Source organism: Delphinus delphis, chromosome 4, assembly GCF_949987515.2.
Source record: "Delphinus delphis chromosome 4, mDelDel1.2, whole genome shotgun sequence".
Classification (NCBI taxonomy): Eukaryota; Metazoa; Chordata; class Mammalia; order Artiodactyla; family Delphinidae; genus Delphinus; species Delphinus delphis.
In genome coordinates, this window is record NC_082686.1 from 29,049,352 (window position 1) to 29,071,862 (window position 22,511).

At 36.1% G+C, this 22,511-nt stretch overlaps 1 protein-coding gene across 1 annotated transcript in view; it reads right to left on the reverse strand.

Annotated features, from left to right (window-relative positions):
* The window catches only part of LOC132424011 (multidrug resistance-associated protein 1-like), a 74,980-nt gene that overhangs the window by 20,342 nt on the left and 32,127 nt on the right, over positions 1–22,511 (reverse strand). The window contains exons 10-18 of the mRNA XM_060009840.1: positions 21,759–21,843; positions 21,598–21,664; positions 21,095–21,221; positions 16,531–16,707; positions 12,927–13,094; positions 11,607–11,769; positions 6,592–6,667; positions 1,742–1,802; positions 1,072–1,291 (exon numbers count right to left, since the gene is read on the reverse strand). Coding sequence (XP_059865823.1) covers positions 1,072–1,291; positions 1,742–1,802; positions 6,592–6,667; positions 11,607–11,769; positions 12,927–13,094; positions 16,531–16,707; positions 21,095–21,221; positions 21,598–21,664; positions 21,759–21,843 — 1,144 coding nt within the window. The remainder of the gene's footprint in view (positions 1–1,071; positions 1,292–1,741; positions 1,803–6,591; positions 6,668–11,606; positions 11,770–12,926; positions 13,095–16,530; positions 16,708–21,094; positions 21,222–21,597; positions 21,665–21,758; positions 21,844–22,511) is intronic.

The window sequence follows — 22,511 nt, forward strand, 5'->3', positions numbered from 1 at the left end:
TTTTTCATCACTGAAAATTTATTCTTATTCTGAAAAATGACTCCAAATTCTGTCACTTCTTTTTCCCCCAATTCTCAAAGTTTTCTACTTGCCTTTCTAACTATCATCTCCAAACTACCTTTCCACCTCTAGTTCCCCTACTGCCCTATCAATAACCTAAAGACTGGGGGCTTCCCTGGTGGCGCAGTGGTTGAGAGTCCGCCTGCCAGTGCAGGGGACACGGGTTCGTGCCCCGGTCTGGGAAGATCCCACATGCCACGGAGCGGCTGGGCCCGTGAGCCATGGCCGCTGAGCCTGCGCGTCCGGAGCCTGTGCTCCGCAATCGGAGAGGCCACAATGGTGAGAGGCCCGCGTATCGCAAAAAAAAAAAAAACAAAAAAACTAAAGACTACTCAGACTGGCACCCTCACCTATGCCTATATCCCCCTCACCTTCCCCATCCGTCTTTATTCACATCTTTCTCTGCATCTATCAGCTTTTGTCCTCTGTGATCCCTGACAAAATTCCCTCCATCTTTTTAGTGTCACCTCAAATGCCAACTATGCCTTAGAAATTACCTTAATCTCTCAACCAAATACGGCTTTCCCCTGCTCTAAATCCTTACAGTGTTTTCTTTTACTACTTTTACACGCATATTGCTTGCGATGTAGTTTTAAGCTTTACTTACAATGCAGTTTTTAAGACGCACTTACTGATCTTCACATCAGTCACAAGCCTCACACATACAGTGGACAGCCACGTATTCAAGACTTCTGAGTCCTGACTGACTTAACATATGAGACTCAGTTTCCTCAGCTGTAAAATGGGGATAATGACACCTTGCTAAATACTTATTGTCAAGATTAAATGAGACAAATTGATAATATTCAGTGTGGGCCATGTAGTTGACACATACAAGTTTTTGTTTACTCTTGCAAATATGGTGAACTAAAAACACAGGCATTTGAATTCTCCCAAAGTATTTGAATATTATGACATAGATTTTTAAAAAGTAAAACAATGCCCTACGTTTGCATCTGAATCAATTAGGTTAGAAAGAGAAAAGAAAAGCAGCTAGACTTTTTGTTTAACCTTGCATTAATCCCAATAATCCATAGATGTTAAGTTTATTGCTTCTTATTCGCTTCCATTCTGTGAAATCGTTCATGTGCTTTGCTTCTTTTGCCCAGGCACTAAGCCATAGATTCTGTCCAATTCCCACCAAATTCTGCCCCAGGTAAGTGGCCACATTCAGCCATACCCAGAGCCAGCCGAAGGCTTGGAGGTACTTCAGAATGATTGAGAACTTCACCTAAAAGCAAAATTGTTTTTAAAAATAAAGTTACTGTACTTAAAGTCACACAAGCTAGATTTAAATCCTGCTCTGACATATCCTAAGCTTTATGATCTTGGTCTAAGTTACTAACTACTCTAATCCTCAGATTACTCATCTATAAATTGGAGTAATGCTAGTAGCCACTTTATAAATACAAGCAAAGTGCCTGCACAGTCCTGAGCACTTAAAAATAAAAGTCGAAATAATGTTAGTTACTATTATTAGTAAACCAGAATATACATAGCTAAATAACATGTAATCCTAATTAAACACCACTATAATGTCCAACTGTTCCATTTCATTCAATTTCTTCAAACTATCATATAGCAACCTTCCTCAAATTCAATGAAAAACGTATGGTATTTATTAATAACATTTATATTTGAGTGGTTAGTAACAAATAACACTAGTTATTCTGGTGCTTACCCCACCAACAGGGACCTTTTCTTTTCTCACTGAGAACTGTTTTCCTTGATCCAATAAGGGCCTGATAAAGCAAAACGATGTACATTTTTTTTAGGTTTTTAGATCAACTAAACATTTTTTAAAAAGTTAAACATTCTCAACCACTTTGTTGCACACTCTTCTGCTTCATTAACAGAGACCTGACTTGCCGTGATAATAACAATGTTCCTTTAATCTTCTGGAAGGGAGATCGTTTATTCTTTTTTACCCCATATATTTTAGGGCCAGGGCATATTGTATGATTTTTTTTCACTGCTTCTTCTAGATAATTATCCTTCAAACTTGAGCCAAATCCCTAGATTGTGTAAGACAATGCCATCTGGCTGTACCATAATCTGTGCCTCCGCATCTACTCGCCTCCTGTCCTATCAGAAGACTAGCATCGGGCTAATTCGTCCCACTTCGTTCTGCCACCATTCTGGGTGACGTCACAGCTGACAAGGACAAATGTATTAAACTCAATCTCTTTTCACCTTCATGACCTTCATACTTCCAGAGTCCTGCATCTGCATTCTACATTGGCCATCAACTTTCATGACCGCAAACCATGAATCTTATTACCTGGAACTAATCCACCTTTGAAAACTTGACTCCAGTTGTTTCAGTCCCTGGCCATAACATAACCTTTTCTATTTCTAAATTGTACATTCAGTTACTCTCACTGTATTTGGTTTTTATTCTACCTAGACCCCCAGTTCCCAAATGTAACTTTCTATCATCCTTGCCCCCTAAAATATTTAACGATCCTGGTTTACCTGGGATATTCCTGGTTTTAGCACTGACTGTCCCACATCCGGGAAACTCTCAGCCCCAGGCAAACCTAGGCCCTGTCTCCATTCCTTTTATTATCCAACCTGTACTCCATGATTACCATGTCATCCAAACTGTGGTGACATTCTGAACTTTAATAGCTTTCTTTCAATTAAATTTCAACGTTAAAACTGACAAGTTAGCCTTTGTCACACTTGCTGCCCATCTGTGGAGTGCTGCTTCAAAAGATCATAGAGCCCAGCAAACTGGCTCCACCATAAATTAATATCTTCCTTCCACCCGGGTTTTTATAGTGCCTAGAAATTCTTGCATCTCTCTCAGAAGGGGCTTTTTACAGTGCCTAGAAATTCTTGCATCTCTCTCAGAAGGGGCTTTTTATAGTGCCTAGAAATTCTTGCATCTCTCTCAGAAGGGGCCCCCGTGTCCTACTTGATGGAGAAAGTCAAAGGAGATAGGGAAGTCAGTCACCACACTTCTACTTTTATCTGCATCTCCACCCAGCCTTTTCTAATTCTCTCCTGTAAAAAACAAAGGTAGTTTTCTCCTCAGATCTAAGGATAACCTTATGAGCTGAATCCCATTCTGCCCCATTTTCTCAAAATACATTTATTAAATATAGCGTTTCCACACTTTCCTGTCAATGACACACTTGACAGTGTTTTTTTAAAATGCAGATTATAAGATTTCCCCTCTAGAAATCTGTCTTTTAAACAAATGATGCAAGGGATTCTTAGCTTAAGGCAAATCTAGGAGACCCCGAATTGTGTCCTCTCTTTTCTAATCTTCGTATTCTTCCTTTCTAGCGACTCCTTCCCTTCAGCCCACAGAGAACTCCACATTTTTCTCATCTATAATTAATACCATCACCACAGAAATGATTCCACCCTCAACTCTATGTTCAGTTACTATCCTACTTCTTGCCTTCTTTCTGTAGCCAAACATTTTTCTGCCAAACCACCTTTTTCTCCTCGAACTTTCTGGCACCTGGTTGAAACGGTTTCCATCAACGGGGCCTTGATAAAGTAGGTACAATACTTATTGCTGTATTCATGGGATACTTTAAAAATTATTTCACTTAAACTCTCCATGGCATTTAACATCATTGACTGTTCCCTTGTTGAAGAGACATTTCCTCTTACTTCCCTACCATCACACATTTGTGTTTTCTCCCACCTCTCTGGGCCTCCATTAGTTTCTGTCTTCCTTTAACGTTTGTATTTCCTGAGGCTCAGTTCTAGTCATTATTTCCTTTCTATGCTCCACACTCTTTCCTGAGCACTCTCATCCATTCCCAGTTTCAACAACCTTCGTCTTTGTGGGTGACTCTCACATGGATTTCTCAAGTCCATACCTCTTCCTTGAGCTCCAGATCCATACGGTAAAAAACCTACTTGCCACCTACTTCGTCTCTGCTTGATTACCTCAAACACGCCCTACACGAAACCAGTTACTTCCTACCTCCTCAAAAGCTTTCTCTGGCCACGACGCTTCCTCGGTCTCAACATTGACACATTTCCAACCAATCACCAAGTAGCTGTCAATTCCTCTGGAATTGTGTTACTGAAGAAATGTTTGGAAAATACAGAATGGCACGAAGAGGAGCAAAGACAACAGAGGAGAGAGAAGAGAGAAAACAGACGAAGACAAGCAGAAGCAAAATACTCATAATGCTATATTCCAGAGATATTTGGTGCTAACATGCTGGTGAGGATTGCTATAGTCTTTTCTCTATATGTGTGGTATCATAATTCAAATGTTGCTCTATAACAAGTCTTAATTTTTAAAAAATTTTACCCGTGGTCTTTGTAACTCAGTATATAATGCACCTCAAATATTATTCTATTACAGCATTATATTTTGTCAAATGGCAACATAATATTTTATCATTTTACTACATTAAGATTTATTTAACAAAATCAAAATGTATACTGGTTGCAGATTTTTCCTGCTTTAATTATTGCTGTAATGATAATTCTCTTTACACATCTCTCATGGTCCCTTGTAGGGACATAGGAGCATGAGATATGCTACATTCTAAGTCATTTGATATATCTAATATCAAACTGACCTCTAGAAATTCTAAACTGAGGTACATGCCCCCATTTCTCCACATTTCCCATTTTGTTTATCAGAATAAGAAATGGCTATTTGATCAGCCCAGTAGTTCTTCCCTTTCCGTCTCTGGCATTAGTGTCAAGAAACATTCTGTGGGAGGTTGCAGTACATGCATGCCCTTTGTAGGATCAGCTTTACCTCAGGAAAAGATACACTATTTAACAGACACTTTCATTGGAATAGCTCCTGGTATATGATTTGGGTTAATTACTATCATCATCCTTCAAGCCCTTGGCATGGCTTCTGTTTGGATAAGCAAATTTAGCATTGGTGTCAAGCCAAAAAATTAATTCTTAATGTAGCTGGATATAAAATGCTATGAACCCAACTGTTAAAAGGGAATTAAAGCATCCTAATTAGACATAACTAAGAAAGACCAATAATTTACTGGCCAGCAAGCCATATGGATATCTGGGAGAAATATGCCCTAAGCAGTGGGATCGGAAAGTGCAAAGGCACCAGGGGAGGCGCATGCCTAGTCTTCCAGGAATAGCAGAGTCAGTCTTGCTGCAGTAGAATAGTGAGATGAGCTTTAGGAGGTTCTGAGAAAGGTAAACAGGTCCAGGTCCTCCAAGGCTTTATAGGTCATTGTGAGGACTCGGGATTTTACTCTGAGATGTGAATCCTTTGGAGATTTGGGGCAGAAGAATGACATGATCTGACTCATATTTGTAAAACAAACCACTCTGGATGTTACGCTGCAAACAGACTGTACAGGGCAAGGCTGGTGGCAGGAAGACCTGTAAGAAGACAATTATAATAATTCAGGGGAGAAATGATAGTGATTTGGACAAAGGGAAGCTGTGAAAGTGATGAGTAGTGTTTGAATTCTGGATTCTTGGATATATTTTGAAGATAGAGCCAATGGGATCTGATGATGGATTGGATATGGAGTAAGAGAGAGGTCAAGGGTGATTGCAAGATATTTTATCTAAGCAACGGGAAGAACAGTGCTGCCATTAGCTAAGAAGATTAGACATCAAAGAGGAGGGTCCAACTCTGGGGTTCAGAGGACAGGTTGGGCTGGGGATATAAACTTGGAGTAAAGGTAATTAAAGTCATGAGACTGGATGACAACACCAAGACAATAAAGAAGAAAAGCAGTCCAAGGTCTTTATGATCCAGAGGAATAATTTAATTTACCTATTCAGTCAGCTAAACCTGGTATGTACACAGAGCTCCAAGCTGCAACATCCACATCATCACACAACCACAGGAATATCCAATCCTTTCCAAAAAAATAATAAATTCAAGGCCCATTCATTCACTCGAGGTCAAAACTACAAAATTCTGAGCTATTGGATCCTGAAGTATTTGCTTCTCTCTAATCCATTCCAATCCTGCATTTTAGCACCTCCCTATAATTCTAGCCACTTACTTTTGAAACCACTTTTTGCTATTATTCCTTTTTGTGTGTGTGTGTCCTCTTTGCAGCTGTTGGAGTATTAGGGCAAATAACTGATTAGGTTAATTTGCTTCAATCACTGTTCATTTTAATTACTTACAAAAATGAAAAAGAAGTATAATATAACAATCTAATCAGGGTCAAAGTTTTATTATTTTTATTTCTCTCTTCCTTTCCCTTATCATTCTTTTCCTCCCTCCTTCCCTTCCTCTTATTTTTCTAAACAGATTCATTTGGGGTATATCTTTAGCTCACACAGAAATCCGAGTAGATTTCTTCTAGTAGAATTTGGCTAGAAATTACTGAGAGTTACTATGTGTCCCAAATTAAGTCACAAACATCTCACTTAAACACTTAGATACAACCTTGTAACTCATAGTATAAAATTTGGAAACCACTAAGTACATTTTGTATCCATCATTAATGTACAGATCACTTTTATAGCATGCATTTTAAATGCTAAAAAATGTAATTAATTAGTCCATAATCCCTATGAGCCTGGTATTACCCTAATACTCACCTATCATTTTGCTCCAGGATTTGTTCTTTCAGTACAGTTCTGGAGTTGATTACACTGACTCGCTTTAAAGCATGAGCTGCGGAAGAAGACGGTGAGTGCTTTTATATCCATAAAAGCAAACAATGCACAAACTAGAGAGAAATATGATGAAAGATTATACAAGTTAGAGAATTTTTTTGTGTTCTGGATCCACAGGTATACTGGGAGACTTTCATTTTCCCCATTATTTCTTATTCACCTAAAATGTTTTGTAATGTCTTGATAAAACTAAGATTCCATAATGAAAAAGCCTACGGAGAAGTTCTTTCTTAGACATTAGAGAGGAGTGCTAACTTGTTTTGGATCTTCCACAGAAGGTTTAAGTATTTGCCCAAGAGGAACATGACTCCAGTCTTTAAAAAAAAAAAAGCAATATCATCAAGTCTTATAGACAAATATTATTGTGAAAAGTATTAAGAGCATGCAATGGTAATCCCCGAATCTCTGTCATGTTCTTACTATTGTCACTAATAATAGCTTCCTACATGACAGGCAATGTTCTAGATACTTTACATATTTTAACTCTTATGTTTCAAAACTACCCCTGTGAGGAAGATGCTATGATTATCCTTATTTTACAGATAAAAAGCACAGAGAAGTAAAGCAGGTAGCATTAATCAAAGTCACACATCTAGAACTACAAGACTGAGGTTCAAGTTACTGTTAGTGAATTCGATGGGAAACATCTCAGAGCTAGGCAGATTTTTGTCTTTTCCCACAGTGTAATACTTAACCTCATTGAATTTCAGACTTTTTATCTTTAAAAAGAAGGAAGTGGACTTGGAGATTTCTAAGGTCTCTTATATGAACTCTATGTTTTCTTATTTCTAGAAGTAAACATCTGGTCCTTAAAGGAAGCCTCTGATTTACATCAACTATCTCTAAGAAACGTGGGATTCCATGTCTCACAGAATTAAAATTCAATTTGGGGATGTTTCATCCTCTCCTGCCTAAGGCATATTTTCATCTTTATAGCTGATAATAATAATGTTTGAATTTATATATTTATAATTTATAGAACGTGTTCACATACATTATACAATTTGAGTGCCAAAATGAGCTGGCAAGATAAAGAGAACAACAGGCAAATTTACCCCTATTTTGAAGGGAAAAATAAAACTCAGATAGGATAAGTGATTTGCCTGAAACCCAAATTTGTCAAAGAGACAGAGAGGGAGAGAGAGAGAAAAAGAGAAAGACAGAGAGATGGAGAGAGCAAGCGTGAGCTGAGCCCTACACTCCTTCCTGTCTTTCACACTAAGTCAATGTACTTGTTCCTACAGGTTTGATATAATGTTTAAGAGTTTGATTGGCCTCTGGCATGAAACAGAGGAAGTGATGGATTCAAATTCTGAAACGTACACTGTCTTAACTTGGGCAAGATGTATATCCTCTTTGTAAAATTAAGACCATGTAGCCTCAGGGGGTTTTGGGGAGAATTAAGTAAAACACTTGTGACTATATTGACAGAATTAATACCTAAGACATCTTAGCTACCATCAGTATTATTAGTATGGGTAAGAATTATCCTAGACTAAACCTATAAATATGTAAATTTATCTTTAGTCATATCTTTTTCCATAAACTCTTTTCTCTCCTCTGATTCTCACCTCTTATATAATATTCCCATAAGGTGAGACTTATAGATTTTTCAGAGCTAGATGGAGTTTTAGAGATCTGATGTATCCAAACCAAATTATACTGTAAACTCTACTTATCTGTCATCAACTCTGGTAGTGAGGGTGAGAATTATAGGAAAAGAAAAAGTGTCTGGGTCATAAGCAGTTTTGGGGGCAAGGCAGTGATAGAAATGTACACTGTTCATTTCCATATCAGACACCAGGACAAACAGATCTAGTTCAAGTCCCATTTTTCATAAATGGGAAGAATGAAAAGAGGTCATTTTTACAAAGATTCATGTAATTATTCAGTGCTAGAACCAGAACCCAGGGCTCTGAAATTGGTCCCATGTTTTTTCCACTATGTTGTGCTGACTTTTACTCCCACTTTCATGTCACATTAAGTTAATAAAAAGTTTTAAATGGAAATACTGTGTGCTTTTTAAAGTAATTCCTGAACAGACTCAAGGCCAAAAGGATAAATTGTAAAAAATAAATGATAGATCACAGATTGAATTTAGAAGTGGGGATCACACTTCTCAAATCACACTCTGTCCATGTAGCCCTCTTTCTTCTAAATTCCAGTACAAATGTTCTCAGATATAAGTTGATTTTTATTCACTACTTATGCAAAGAAGAGAAAGAAATTCCCCACAGGGACAGGCCTGCGCCTAACATTTGTGGTAACTGGGGCAAGAGTATAAATGAAGGCCCGCATACCATACTTCTAAGTATTTGATAGTTATAGATGGAACTAACAGACTGGTAAATAAGTTCTATCACTTACCCTAACACATACACCTTCCCGACCACCTGGAAGGCAAAATCCAGGTGAGAGTGTTTGGAGCCCTGCGAGTTCCTCTGGGGAATGCGGTAGTCCCGGGTGATGTGGTCAAGGTGCTTGCTGGGTTTTCTCCCACCCCAGCTCCACCCCTCACCATGTCTGTGGCTGCCTCAGCTACATGTCCAGACTCTGCCAACCCTCCTCCAAGAAAAAAAAAAATCCTTCATCCAAGGAGTAGTGAATGCCAGTAGAGCAGTCGACCCTTAAGAGGGTAGAACTAAAGAATGAGAGCCCAGGTCCTTGGAGCAAATTTATGTCATATGGGCAGAGAACTCTGGGACTCCAAGTACCTGGAGTGGTCAAGGAGTGGCGGGATGGGAAGAGGACCCCCTATGGGCACAATCCCTAGGCCTTGGCCAGAGAGCCAGCCAGGGAAGGCAGAGCGGAGACGTAGTACAGGACTGGGTCAAATTGGCCCAGGTCTAAGGGCAATACTGTAGGAATGTGACTAAATGTAACCAGGTTTGAAGTTGTTGTCTGGGGGATGTTTTATATAAATTGTATATCAGTTGATCTATTTTTGTTCTGCTCTGTGTGGTCACTAATAAAATTACAATATATATGGCTGACCTTTTACAAATATCTATCTATCTAGTATTAACACGAGTAATTTTATGCCTGCTTTTTAAAAGACGTTATATATTTTTTACTCACCATCCAAATAAATCAAAATCCCAGAAATATTCATTGTAAAAAACATATTCTATTTCTAGTACAAAAATGATCTCTACTTACCACCTTTCTGAATTTTAACAGAAAAGACACAATACTGAAGTAACTAGAAGAAAGCTCAATTTACATTTTCCTAAATCTGTCATATTTCTGTTGCTGAGATAGTAACATCTATTAATGTCAGCTCAACTTCAAGAATGTTTTCCACTTGTTACCACAGAGGACTGGTGTACATAAGATATATCAATGGAGGGAGGTATGATATTTGTTTCCAAAACTGGAGACTTAAACAAGAGCAAATTCCACAACTTTCAAAATTGTGTTCCATATTTTATGGTAGAGTAAATATTGAACTTAAAACTTACACACTGCCTGCTTTCAGAGCTATATTTTCCAAAGTAATACAACTTATATTTCATGTTGCCTTTAAAATAAGTAGCAAAAAATATATCCTGGCTCGTAGCATTACAAATCATCCCATTCACTCTGAGGAGACATACTTTTGGTAGAAAAAATGGAGGCAGATTCATCTGTTTAACAAACAGCTATTGAGTACCTGTTATTTGCCTAACATGAGGCTACCTAAGTGCTGGGGATAGAGAAAATGACAGACCACATCCTCATTGCAGCCCTCAGAGACACTCATAGATATATCTTTCCGACACACTAAATATAAATTATTACTTAGCCTGACCAAATAGGCAAGGGCTCATTTCCAAAACTGCTAGCCATTAAGAAAAGACAAGGTCTTCTTTTATTAAGAATGATCACAGCCACCTGACAATGGATCAGGGTTTTCTGAATGTATCTACATACAGAATATTTAAATTTGAGAAAGGGGCATACACAAGGAATAAAGAAAATAGTAGTGCATACCTAAAGTGTATTAGCTTAGAGAAACACATCAGCAAAATGGCTCTGCTTTTTGATTTCATGGCATTAAAATACTAAATTGCACTGATCTTGTTATAAACTGCTTTCATATCTTTCTGACTTTTATATCCAGGTAAAGTGTAAAGTGAATGAATAGATACCAGTTCATGTAGGAAATACTAAGAATAACTCTATATGTCTTCTTTTAGCCTGCAATTATGAAATAGTTCCCTGGTTTTCCAGCCATTTCTCAGTGGTGTTCTGGAAAGGTATAGAACAAGGATCATGATGATGGTACACATGAGAAAACGTCTACAGCTGGAAAAAGATAATGGTACATCCAACTTTCAGAGCTGGAAAATGACTGATCTCTGGAATATTAAACTAATACTAGATTTCAAACATCCTTATGTCCTAATTAGATAAAGACCAAACCACTTCATTTACACAAATATCTATGAATCTTAATTTAAAATACTAGGACTATAGTAACAAAAATTAGTAGTAAATAAACTCAGTTGCTATTTTGTAAAAGTTAGACAAATATCATTCTCCTTTGTCATTCTTCAGATTTTCTTTTCTTTCGTTTCTCTCCCACAACATGCAATAGTATGTTTCAAATATTTATTATTTATTTGACATGGATTTAATTTCAAAGAAAGTAGAATGTTTAGACCCATTATATTCTAAACCTGCAACAGAGCTTATAAACCATCTAATCTCTTATTTCATAAATGAACAAACTGACCCTGGGGCATAACATTTTGCTTAAAAATCATAAACAAGGTTGATTTTTAGCTGATGTGTCCCAACGTATTTGTTTCTTTTCTAGAGAAAGGAAGACACCCAGTTCCTGACTTAAGTAGCATGAATGAAGAAAAATGCATAGTAAGAAATCAGGCAATTCATGGGCTTTCAAAATGGGTAAGCACACTGTATCTTAGGTTTATTTTTCACTGTGTCCTCACCTTTTTCTTGTTCACTGAAGGCCTGAAGCAAATTCGTGAGATTTTTGGTTTTAGACAGAAGTTCCTGGTATGTTCCCATTTGTGCTACTCTGCCACTTTCCATTACAACAATAAGATCCATCAGGGGTAGAAGTGTGAGGTTGTGTGTCACTAAAATTCGAGTCTACAAAAGAGTATTTTATTCCCTGGGTTACAAAAGATGGCAAAAATAAGCCATTTTAAAGAGAGCTGCAATCATTATTTTTTGTCTTTACTATTTTAGAGTAAAATTCTTGGTAGGTGCCAGTTTAAGGCAGCATATATAAATATATTTCACAATGAATGATGATACACTGCTAGACAAAAAAGAAAAAAGAAAAAAGTCAGCAAATGTTTTTAACCCATTAGTTCAGGTATTCTTCATTCATTAAAAATGAATCAAATTTACAGCAAATTAAAAACAATCTTATAACTGTCACTCTTGCTTCCTTTTTCTAAGGTCCTGTAGCATTACAAAAACATGTTTGATTCAAGTCTTTATTTTTAAATCTTTCCATATTATTGTATACATATACATAAAATTGAATGAGAAGATTTATCTCGGTTTCATTTCAATAAGTAAAGACATTTGTCTATTCTTTAAATATTTATACATTTATTTAAATTTTCCAGAATTCTCTATGTTAATAAATCTGTAAACACATATTGTGAATCGATGAGTATGGTTTTGTGGTCAGACAGGCTTTTAAAAATCTCTGTGGCTCTTAAATTAAGCAAGCTACAACAAGTCATTATAAGCCCTGAGTTTCTTCATGTATAAAACAAGAACAACGATAATGCCTATCTCAGAGACTTGCTATAAGAACTAAATGAACTAATTTAGTGTCAAACATTGTATGCACTTGGTAAATATTAATTCCTTTCTTCTTGGTTCCTTCACAAGACAATTGAATTGTTATGAATGCTAGATTAATAATACCACATTTTAAGTAATAAATAATAAAGTAATACTATTATTTATAAAAGTGCTATGCACCAAAATACTTTTCAAAAAAAGTCACCTAAGCTAAAAACAACTCATTTTGGCATGTAAACCACCTTCGAATATAGTATTAGTCAATGAGGTAATAATCACATAAGTTGTGGTCAGAGTAAACTTGTAAAAAATTTTAACACATTCATTAAAGTGAGTCTGTAAAAGAGCAATATAACATCTCATTCTTTATGTGAAATTTAACTACTCTGCTTCAACAAATAAACAAAATATTAGAATTTGGGGCACAATGCTACATAGATTATCCTCTCCTTCCCTCACTAAAGCATAAGTGATGCTATGGCTACCTTGTTTTTCAACATGCCGGAGGACCCAATCACTTTTTCAAAAAGTTGCTTTCCAACATGAACATCAACTGCAGACAAGGGATCATCCAGGAGGTAGATGTCGGCCCCACTATAGACAGCTCTGGCCAGACTGACTCGATGCCTCTGACCTCCACTTATATTCACACCCTGAAAATGAAGCAGGAGAAAAAACAAAACCAGAGGAAAAATGTGTAAATCTCAAAGCACATAGAGTTACGTCCAAATTCTCTTCTGTAGCAGGGATAGGTAATAATTCAGGGTTAACACTCCAACCTTTCTTTATCCTAAAATTCCAAAAGCCTCTATTTCCTAGTACCACTAATTTGTGCACATTAACAGATATATCTGCTTTCTCTTAATTGCGTGCTTTCAAAAGTAGACACTAACAGTTATGGAGAAAAGAATTTCCGGTTCCCTAACTCTGAAAAGTTGTGCCTGTGGAACATTAAAGAAAACTTTTGGCTGCCAGCCGTGTACTGACACTGGTGATCATTTTTAAATTGACACATAGGAGACTGAGAATAATAGCTAAATTACCAAAGCAGCAATCAACATGTCCTATTTTCCTCTGTAGAAAGATTAGTACAAGTCTTGTTGGCAAAAGTACAACTCTAAGAAGCAAGAATAAGGAATATACATCACTCTGTGAGAATTAAAGTCGACGTGTACAGCCATGTATGGAGAATTATGGGGCCAGGCCCAATTTACTTGATTTATTTTATGTTTAGTGTTTACAGATCTGGTTTAAAAGCTCTCCATGCAGCACAGAAATCAGCCAGTGCCCTATAATTGTAAAATGTCATTGCTTCTTTGCCTTTCTCGTCCTCCTACTATTCAACAAATATCTCCTATACTCTGGGTGCTGTGCTAGCAGTTGGGATTTAAAGATAAATGAAACCGAGCCTCTGTCATGAGGAGGTCACATTTTAGCAGGGGAGCCAGGAGTGAAAAAAAAAAATACAAAGTACTATGATACGTATATATGTGTGTGTGTGTGTGTGTGTTTGTGTGTGTGTGTGTGTGTGTGTGTGTGTGTGTGTGTGTGTGGTGTGATTATAACAGCCCCCAACTCATGGGCTTGTCATGAGCATTTACTGAGTGTAAAATATTTAGGACAGGGCTTCCCTGGTGGCGCAGTGGTTGAGAGTCCGCCTGCCCATGCAGGGGACACGGGTTCGTGCCCCGGTCTGGGAAGATCCCACATGCCGCGGAGCGGCTGGGCCTGTGAGCCATGGCCGCTGGGCCTGCGCATCCAGAGCCTGTGCTCTGCAACCAGAGAGGCCGCAACAGTGAGAGGCCCACGTACCGCAAAAAAAAAAAAAAAAAAAAATATATATATATATATATTTTATATATATATATATATATATATATATATATATATATATATTTAGGACAAAGCCAATACCAAATACAGACACAATCAACATTAGCTATTATCACCCAATCACTCCTCTCTCCAATCCATCCTCTGACTTGTCATCACGAATCTTGTAATTATGTTATCATCTTGCTTAAAAAACTTGTATGCCCGTGTCTCTCTCTTCCCATCATCCATGAGCATCAGCAAATTCCTTAGTAGAAACCTAAGATACTTATATTCTGGTATTAACTCATCTTTCAACCACTCACCCAATGCTGCCTTCTCAAGTGACTGTGACCTACAACCAGACTAGCCTGCCTTTTCATATCTGGGCAGAGCCTATACACTCTGCTTGGGTGCCCATATCCTCCCTTTTCAACTCAAAAGATACTCTAAGTCCTCTTTGAAATCAATCTTCTACCTAGAGTTCCAAGTAAAGTGATTCATTCCCTCCCTTCTTGTCTTGCATTGTCCTGTTTACTCACCCATTGCTAGAAATGACAATACCCATGTCAGTGTCTCACTCTCCTATGAGCTCGTGCCTAGTTTATCCTTGCATTCCCAGCACATAGTGTCCAAATAAATATTGGTAAAGACAATTGATAATATCATTGGCAGAGATCCAGTTGATTGCAGTCCCTTGAAGACTGGGTGATTGATAGCTCTTTTGCTCACCCTTATATACCCCATTGCAGAATAAGGGCATATAATAGATTAATAACTATTTGTGTTCAGTGGAAGAATGCCAAAGAAAAAGATGAATAAAAGTGAGGAAAATTCTACATTCATTATCTTGGTCGTCTCATAAACAGCTGTAAACAGATTTCTTTTTGAAATATTCAATTATATGTTTATTTTTAAAGTACATCATCAGATTGGGAGAAATTTAATTTAAAAATATAAAAAGCAGAAATTATAAGTGGCAATAACATTTAATGACTATATTAAATCTATACTTCACATTTTGAATTTTTCCCACTTCAATTTTTTAGTTACATACTAAGCTATTTCATTTTATTAGAGATTGGCTTTATCAGCATAATGTTCGATATGTATTAACAAGTTTGAAAAGGAAGTCACATTTCTGCATAATTCTAGCTATGGTGCCATTTCACCAAGGGATAGTGAAGATGCCAGAAAAAACACAGAGGTTGCAAAAAAATTAAATCAATTTAACACTTCGAGAAAATACATCTGCAAAGTAACAGGCTATGAATGAAACCAAAGTAAGTCTCGTTAAAGGTAAAATTTGCCTCATCCTAGATTTTATTTTTTAAATTTTTATTGAAATATAGTTGATTTACAATGTTGTGTTAATTTCAGATGTACAGCAAAATGTACACCCTCGATTTTAAATATTTCCCCTTTCTATAGTTTTGTTCTATAACTTTCAATTTATATAACAAGACAATTAAATAACTTGAAGCCAGGGTAAAAATGCCTAACAATGTTATTCTAACTCTCTTCTCAGAAATTCAAAGCACTAAGGATTATTTACTTATCTTCATAGTACACATGAATCGTAGGCAGAGGCTGCTTTTGCATTCATGTTTAATTAGTGGAGATTTTAGTCATGGGTTGGGGATCATCTCTTGGGCTTCATACTTTGGCTCATGATATCTTGTTTTGTTTTGTTTTATTTTTAACTCCAAAACACTGGGCAGCATAATGACTATTCATTAATGAGATGAAAATAAAATAGAGCAAAGAATACGACGCCTGGGAAACAAGTTCCTCTTAAGCAGGAATGTGTAAATATGGAACAGGTACATTCATGACAGAATCGTCTCAGAGCCTCGTTGGAACCTGGCCTTGGTGCCACCACTGGAGACTGGGGCTCTGTTGTTACTGTCCTAGGCTTGACTTTGTGCACAAGAGCTTCAGGAAGAAACAAAACTATTATTCCCTCATTAGATAGTGAACGGCCTTATGCCAGCAACTAAGGCAAAGCATTGATGATCCACTTGGTGGGCTTTCATTCCCCCATTTGGACACTAACAACAGAATTTCCTGCTGATTTTTAATCTATTTTCAAAATAGTCAATAATAAATAATTATTCTTCCTTAATATGGCCATCTCTTTCATAGGAATTCTACAATGACTTTTTAAAATTATAGTTGTATAGCTCTTCAAGACCTCAGTAAAAAGGCTATAAATATTCTATTAGCGCAGCTGAATGGAATGTTATTCCTGCATAAGATAAAATATATTTTCCTTACTCTTTCTCCAATCTCAGTTTGATCTCCATTTGGTAACTGCTCCAGATCGGGAAGGAGCTCACAGGCTTCCAAAACTCGCGCATAAAGCTGCTTCTGCATGACAGAGCCAAAAAGAATGTTTTCTTGCAAAATGCAATTCTGAATCCAAGCCTGCTGGGAAACATAAGCCACAGAGCCCTACAAAAGAAAGAAATAAAATAAATATGCTTAACAAGGGAAAAGGAGAACTTGCATGCACCACATTAAAGGAACGTATCTAGTCCGTGGTTTTGCTTTCTTTAAATTGAATTTAAAAATATTTAGATGATTTCTTCAATGTAAATATATTCTATTTACATTTTCATCTTATATCCTGTTTTAACCTTATGTATTTTTATTAGAGGCCCCTTCAAATGAGTTACTTGGTGCCTTTTATTTACATTCACTCTAGCTTCTATCAAAGTTACCTGTCTGGTGGGATTTTCTGGAAGTAGACACTGAGTTTATTAGTCAGCTCTATCTACCCTAACAAGGTACCATGAACTGGGTTGCATAAACAACAGAAATTTCTTTTCTCACAAGTGTGAGATCAGGTGTTGGCAGGGTTGGCTTCTCCTGAGGCCTGTCTCCTTAGCTTGTAGATGGCTTTCTTCTCCTGAGTCTTCACATGGCCTTCCCTTTGTGTGTGTGTCCTAATTTCTTCTTCTCATAGAGATATCAGCCATACTGGATTAGGGCCCACCCTACTGACCTTATTTTAACTTATTATCTCCTTAAAGACCTTATCTCCAAATACAGTCACATTCTCAGGTACTGTGGGTTAGGACTTCAACATATGAATTTGGGGGGAATACAATTAAGCCCATAATGTTGAATTTGGGGTGCAAGTTGTTTATTTGGGATCAATTCTTATGAAAGAAAAGGAAGAAGGAGGATTGGGTAGAGCAGGAAGTCGCACAGCAATTCAGATCCAACAAAGATTTGGTCAACCCTCCAGAGAGCTATGGAGGTGCATCACCCATCAGTTGTTCTCTGTTAGGCTGAACTGGCCTGGTCTTTCAGAGTGGGACCCCAGGAGGTCAGCATGAAGGTGCTGATGTGCTATATGTACTCCCAAGGCTGGGTGGCAAGTCCTTCCTAGAAGGGGGGGTCTGGGCAGCACATCTCTCTCTTCCACATACTCTCTGCTCTTAAATTCATTTTTTGATAATTTTATATCTTGACATTATTCTTGAATATGACTCTGCTCCATAAAATATCCTTTGAACTAGCCCTTGTCTTCCAAAGGATTCCCAGTATTTGAACTAGAGACTCACATTTCAATCTGCCCCATGGACTCTATACAAACACTGATTTGAGTATTTTGAATATTATGCACTCTGTAACAATACCACACATTTAAAGTACTTTCTGACGTAGACCTGTGTGTAACTACCAGTCTTTTGATTTCTACCAACTACTTTGAAGGTCAAAGATTAATTTTTAATTCCTCCTTGTTGAGCATGTAAGACATAGAATGGCTTTTGAGCCAAAACAATATAGTTCTGATCTGACTTGATCTTGAAAACAAAAGTAATTGCTCTTGAATTGCCTCATTTAGTGAATAACTTTTGATTAGAATAGCATATTAAATCTGTCCTCGGGTGATAGAAGTTCTGAATACTTGATATACATTAGTCAAGATAAGGGGAACAGAGGGTGAAGAACACAGGAGAAAAGATTGTAGAACAGGGAAAAGTGGTATATAATATAAAACCAGAACTAAATACTACATTGAGAGGTGTGGACTTGATGTTCTGGTATGACAGCAGCTGAAAAAATGTTAATCAATTTTCACAGAGATGTAAATTTTTCCTTTTATCATCATTATAATTATCATTTGCGTCTCACATACAAATGAAAATGTTTTTGTTTCATTTCATTCTTAATAATAAAACTATGATAGAAGTTTTGCTAATTCAAAAATGGACTCTAAATCTCTGATGTTTTATCAAAGAACATTGAATATTGGATACTCTGCATGAATGATGTCTGATGTAAGCCTTAGAAACTGAGAATAGGGGATCTTAGAATTTGAACGTTGGAATGATATGCCTCAAAAAAGTGCTCATGTGAAACCTTGAGAAACAGAAAGATGTAAACAAGATCACCTTATAAATACTAAATGTTAAGTTGGCCATGCCATCATCATGATATTACTACTAAATTAGATATAATAAGGATGACACATATATTTAGGATTAAAAATGTTTTCAGAAATAATTCAGAGTGTGGTACCTCAAATCCTCCACTGATCCAGACCAACAAGCTTCCTAAAGAACAATGTGGCCAATTATACAGACAGATAATATTGTTTCCCTTTAAAACAAATATCGTATATTAACGCATGTATGTGGAACCTAGAAAAATGGTACAGATGAACCAGTTTGCAGGACAGAAGTTGAGACACAGATGTAGAGAACAAACATATGGACACCAAGGGGGGAAAACCGTGGTGGGGTGGGTGGGGATGGTGGTGTGCTGAATTGGGTGATTGGGATTGACATGTATACACTGATGTGTATAAAATTGATGACTAATAAGAACCTGCAGTATAAAAAACCAACCAACCAAACAAACAAACAACTAATACTAAACTTTCTTTGGGTTATTTGTATGGAAATACGTTAATATAAATGTTGCAGACATTACATGAAATTTCTAAAAATCTTATATGTTCTGGTAAAATGTTGTAAGTCATAATTCTAGTTATTACTTTAAAATGTATATCTCAGAAATAAATAAATTTCATTGTCAGTTGCATTATTATGAACTTTCATCAAATCTTTAAAAAAAAAAAGAAAGAAAAACAAGCCATTAAAGAGAAATTCTTCCAAGAGAATTAAAACACGTTATATACCTCTGAAAAAAAAAATATATATATATTGTTTCTCTTTGACAACCCTAGCTTAACATAAACAAAGTGTGTCCTCTCTGCTTTACGATTAGTAATAGCAATGTTATGGTTTCTATTATCACCATGAACACTTTCTTAATTACGAATTCTCAAAGGTATCAGAAATAATCTTTAAATCTTACCATGAGTACCTCAACAATCATAATGAAGATAACAAAACCATAAAAATTCATAGGGAGCCAGCTGACTCTATGCCAAGAACTAGTCTAGGTCTTTGCACATTATCTTATTCAATCTACTGCTTAACCTTTCAAGCTTATTATTATCATTTATGCATCAGGTGAAACCTAGAATTGATATTGTTTTTATATTGATACACTCCTAATTATTTTTCAAGATTAAATAAAAGGCTACCTACTTTCTGATTGTTTTTCTCTTTAAAGCAGAATTTGTTGTTTTTATACCGTTTCATTTAAAAAATCTAATTTAAATACTTGTTGTAATTGATCTTAGTATCTCCCTCACTAGACTATGAACTCTGTAAGAAGTGTAGCATATCCTATTCATGCTTATTTCCCTGGTACTAAGTGCTAAGCACATAGTATGTGCTCAGTAATTGCTTTGTGAAATTAACCAAAGAAACTGAACGATAATAAAATCAACATGACAAGCATTATATTTTTAAAGGATACTTACTGGCCTAGGAAAAGGTATAGTCATCTTGATCGATAGACAAATGGCTGATTGTAATCATTAGGAAGCACATAAGGAGACAAAGATCGTGTACTTAAAGTTAAATAGTGGTATTCATTAAGTGTAACCTTATCAGAAAAAGTCCTAAAAATCATACTTGATTCCAAACTAAGAAATAGCAATGCTGAGAGAGAAATAAATAATCACTAAAGAACTGGAGTCAGGAAAGATATAAAGACATGAGGAAAGATATATTATGAACAAAAAATAAAAAGATTTGGAGTTGCTTTTTCCTCGAGAGCAAAACTGTGAAGACACTGGTTTCAGATCTATAGAGCTTCTCCATCTTGTCAGATGTGAGAGGAGCGAATAGGTAGTATTTTACCTAACAGTTAGTTAGGTCTAAGGAAAAACTCATTAGATAGTCTAGTATTTCAGAGAAGAAAAAGCTGATGAAGAACTTCTTGAATTCTTATTCCTACTGACCTTTAAGAATAAAACAAATGGCTGGGAGTGGAGTAGACCTCTCCTTAGTCCAAAGGCTTAAATTTAAATGTAAGCTGTTAATATTATTTTCCTGAGGTTTTTCTAGGTCAAAGGTCCTTCTCATGAGCAACTACAAGATTTCTTAGAAATGGAACGGCCATAATTACTTAGGAAACATTGCAGTGAATGATAATTAGAAACCTACTCAAACTACATTATAAATCACATTCGTTTCTCTATAATTGGTTGCAATTTAGTTAATATCATCAAACAATTACCATAAGCATTCGTAAATGATTTGCTGAAGTATTTGGAGGACACAATGCTCTTACTAAGCCATCCATAGTTAATCAATTTCTGTGGAAATTTAAATGATTGTTACAAACTAGAAATGCTCATTAAATACTTGCATCTTCAATTCAATTTGATAAATTCTTATTGACACTAATGATATGCTGGCTGTAGCCTATTACACTAGGAGATGTGAAAAGAATGCACTGTTGACTTTACCTTTCTTTGGACTACTCCTTTAAGTTTCTCCATTTCCCCTAGAACGGCAGAAAGCAGAGATGATTTTCCAGACCCAACTTGCCCTATAACAGCCACTAAAGCTCCTTCTGGAATCTTTATGTTTAAGCTGCATGACAAGAAAAGGAGAGAGATGACATAAGAAGTTCATGTTATAATTGTTTTTAATGTATATTCCTAGACAAGTCACTGTATCACTGCACTGGGTATCATCCCTGAAATTGCTGCTATTCACACTGTCCTACATTCCAAACTTCCAAAATGCAACAGCAAATGCTGCAGAGGAAATAGAGGAAATGAAAAGGGAAAAAAGAGAGTAAAACAACCATAAAAATGAAATGTGCAGTGAAAGGTTTAAAAAAAATCTTGTAAATTCCAATAGATTCATCTTCTGCTTAAAAACTCTAAAAAATAAAAACATGGAACATTATAGAATTCAATGCTAAAATTTTTTTGTTTTTAATTTTCCCCAAACCATGACTTACTCTTTTAATATTGGAATCCCTGTTTTATCCCAGGAAAAGGAAGCATTTGTAAAACCAATGGCATGATCTAGGAAGAAAAAATAAATACAAATGTATCTTCGAATCAATTGCCTTCAGCCTAGAAGTCAAATAAATATTGAATACAAAGAGGAACTGCTGACCTCCTAGGTACTTTGTTTCTATACTTCGAGGATGAAAGTCCTCAGTATTGAGAAAGTCTTCCAAACGAACCAATGATATTCTTGTCTATCAAAATAAATGCAAATGAAATTTTTTGGGTTTCAAACACAAGTTAAACTGAAAAGCATTTATTGTGAATTACAGTATGATTAAAATTTTTTGATGTAAATTGAAGATATTGATAAAAATATTCAGCAAGCATAGTTTGCATTGTTTTAATGTTTATAAATGAGTCCATCCATAAAGAAAAAGAACAGTTTCAAGGATCAAAGATCAAAACAAATATCATATATGCAGGAAAGCATGAGAAGAAGAAAGCAAAATTCCTCCTTAACATTCTAATAAAGACATAATAACTGATTAATTAATAATTATACAAAAATTAGTTTTTAAAAGCAACTTCAGGACGATTGAATGAATTCTGCTTCTGAGCATAAATAAAATGATTGTTTTGGCAATAGTAACTTTTAGTTATAGTAAAATACCTGTAAAATGTTTAGCTACAATTATGATAAATAGAATCATTTTTCCCCCTGAAACTGACTTGCATGAAACCTCTAGTATATTTTTATTCACTTTATGCTAGGAAATGTCTATTGTTAATGGATAAGATGTAATTGGGCTGTGGTTTTGTTTACCAAGTGTTACATATCAGTATGCAGAGCTGGTTCTTTTTCTTCTCTTTTCTTTTTTTTTTTTTTTTAACAATGCTCTCCTTATTTGTTTAGTGACAG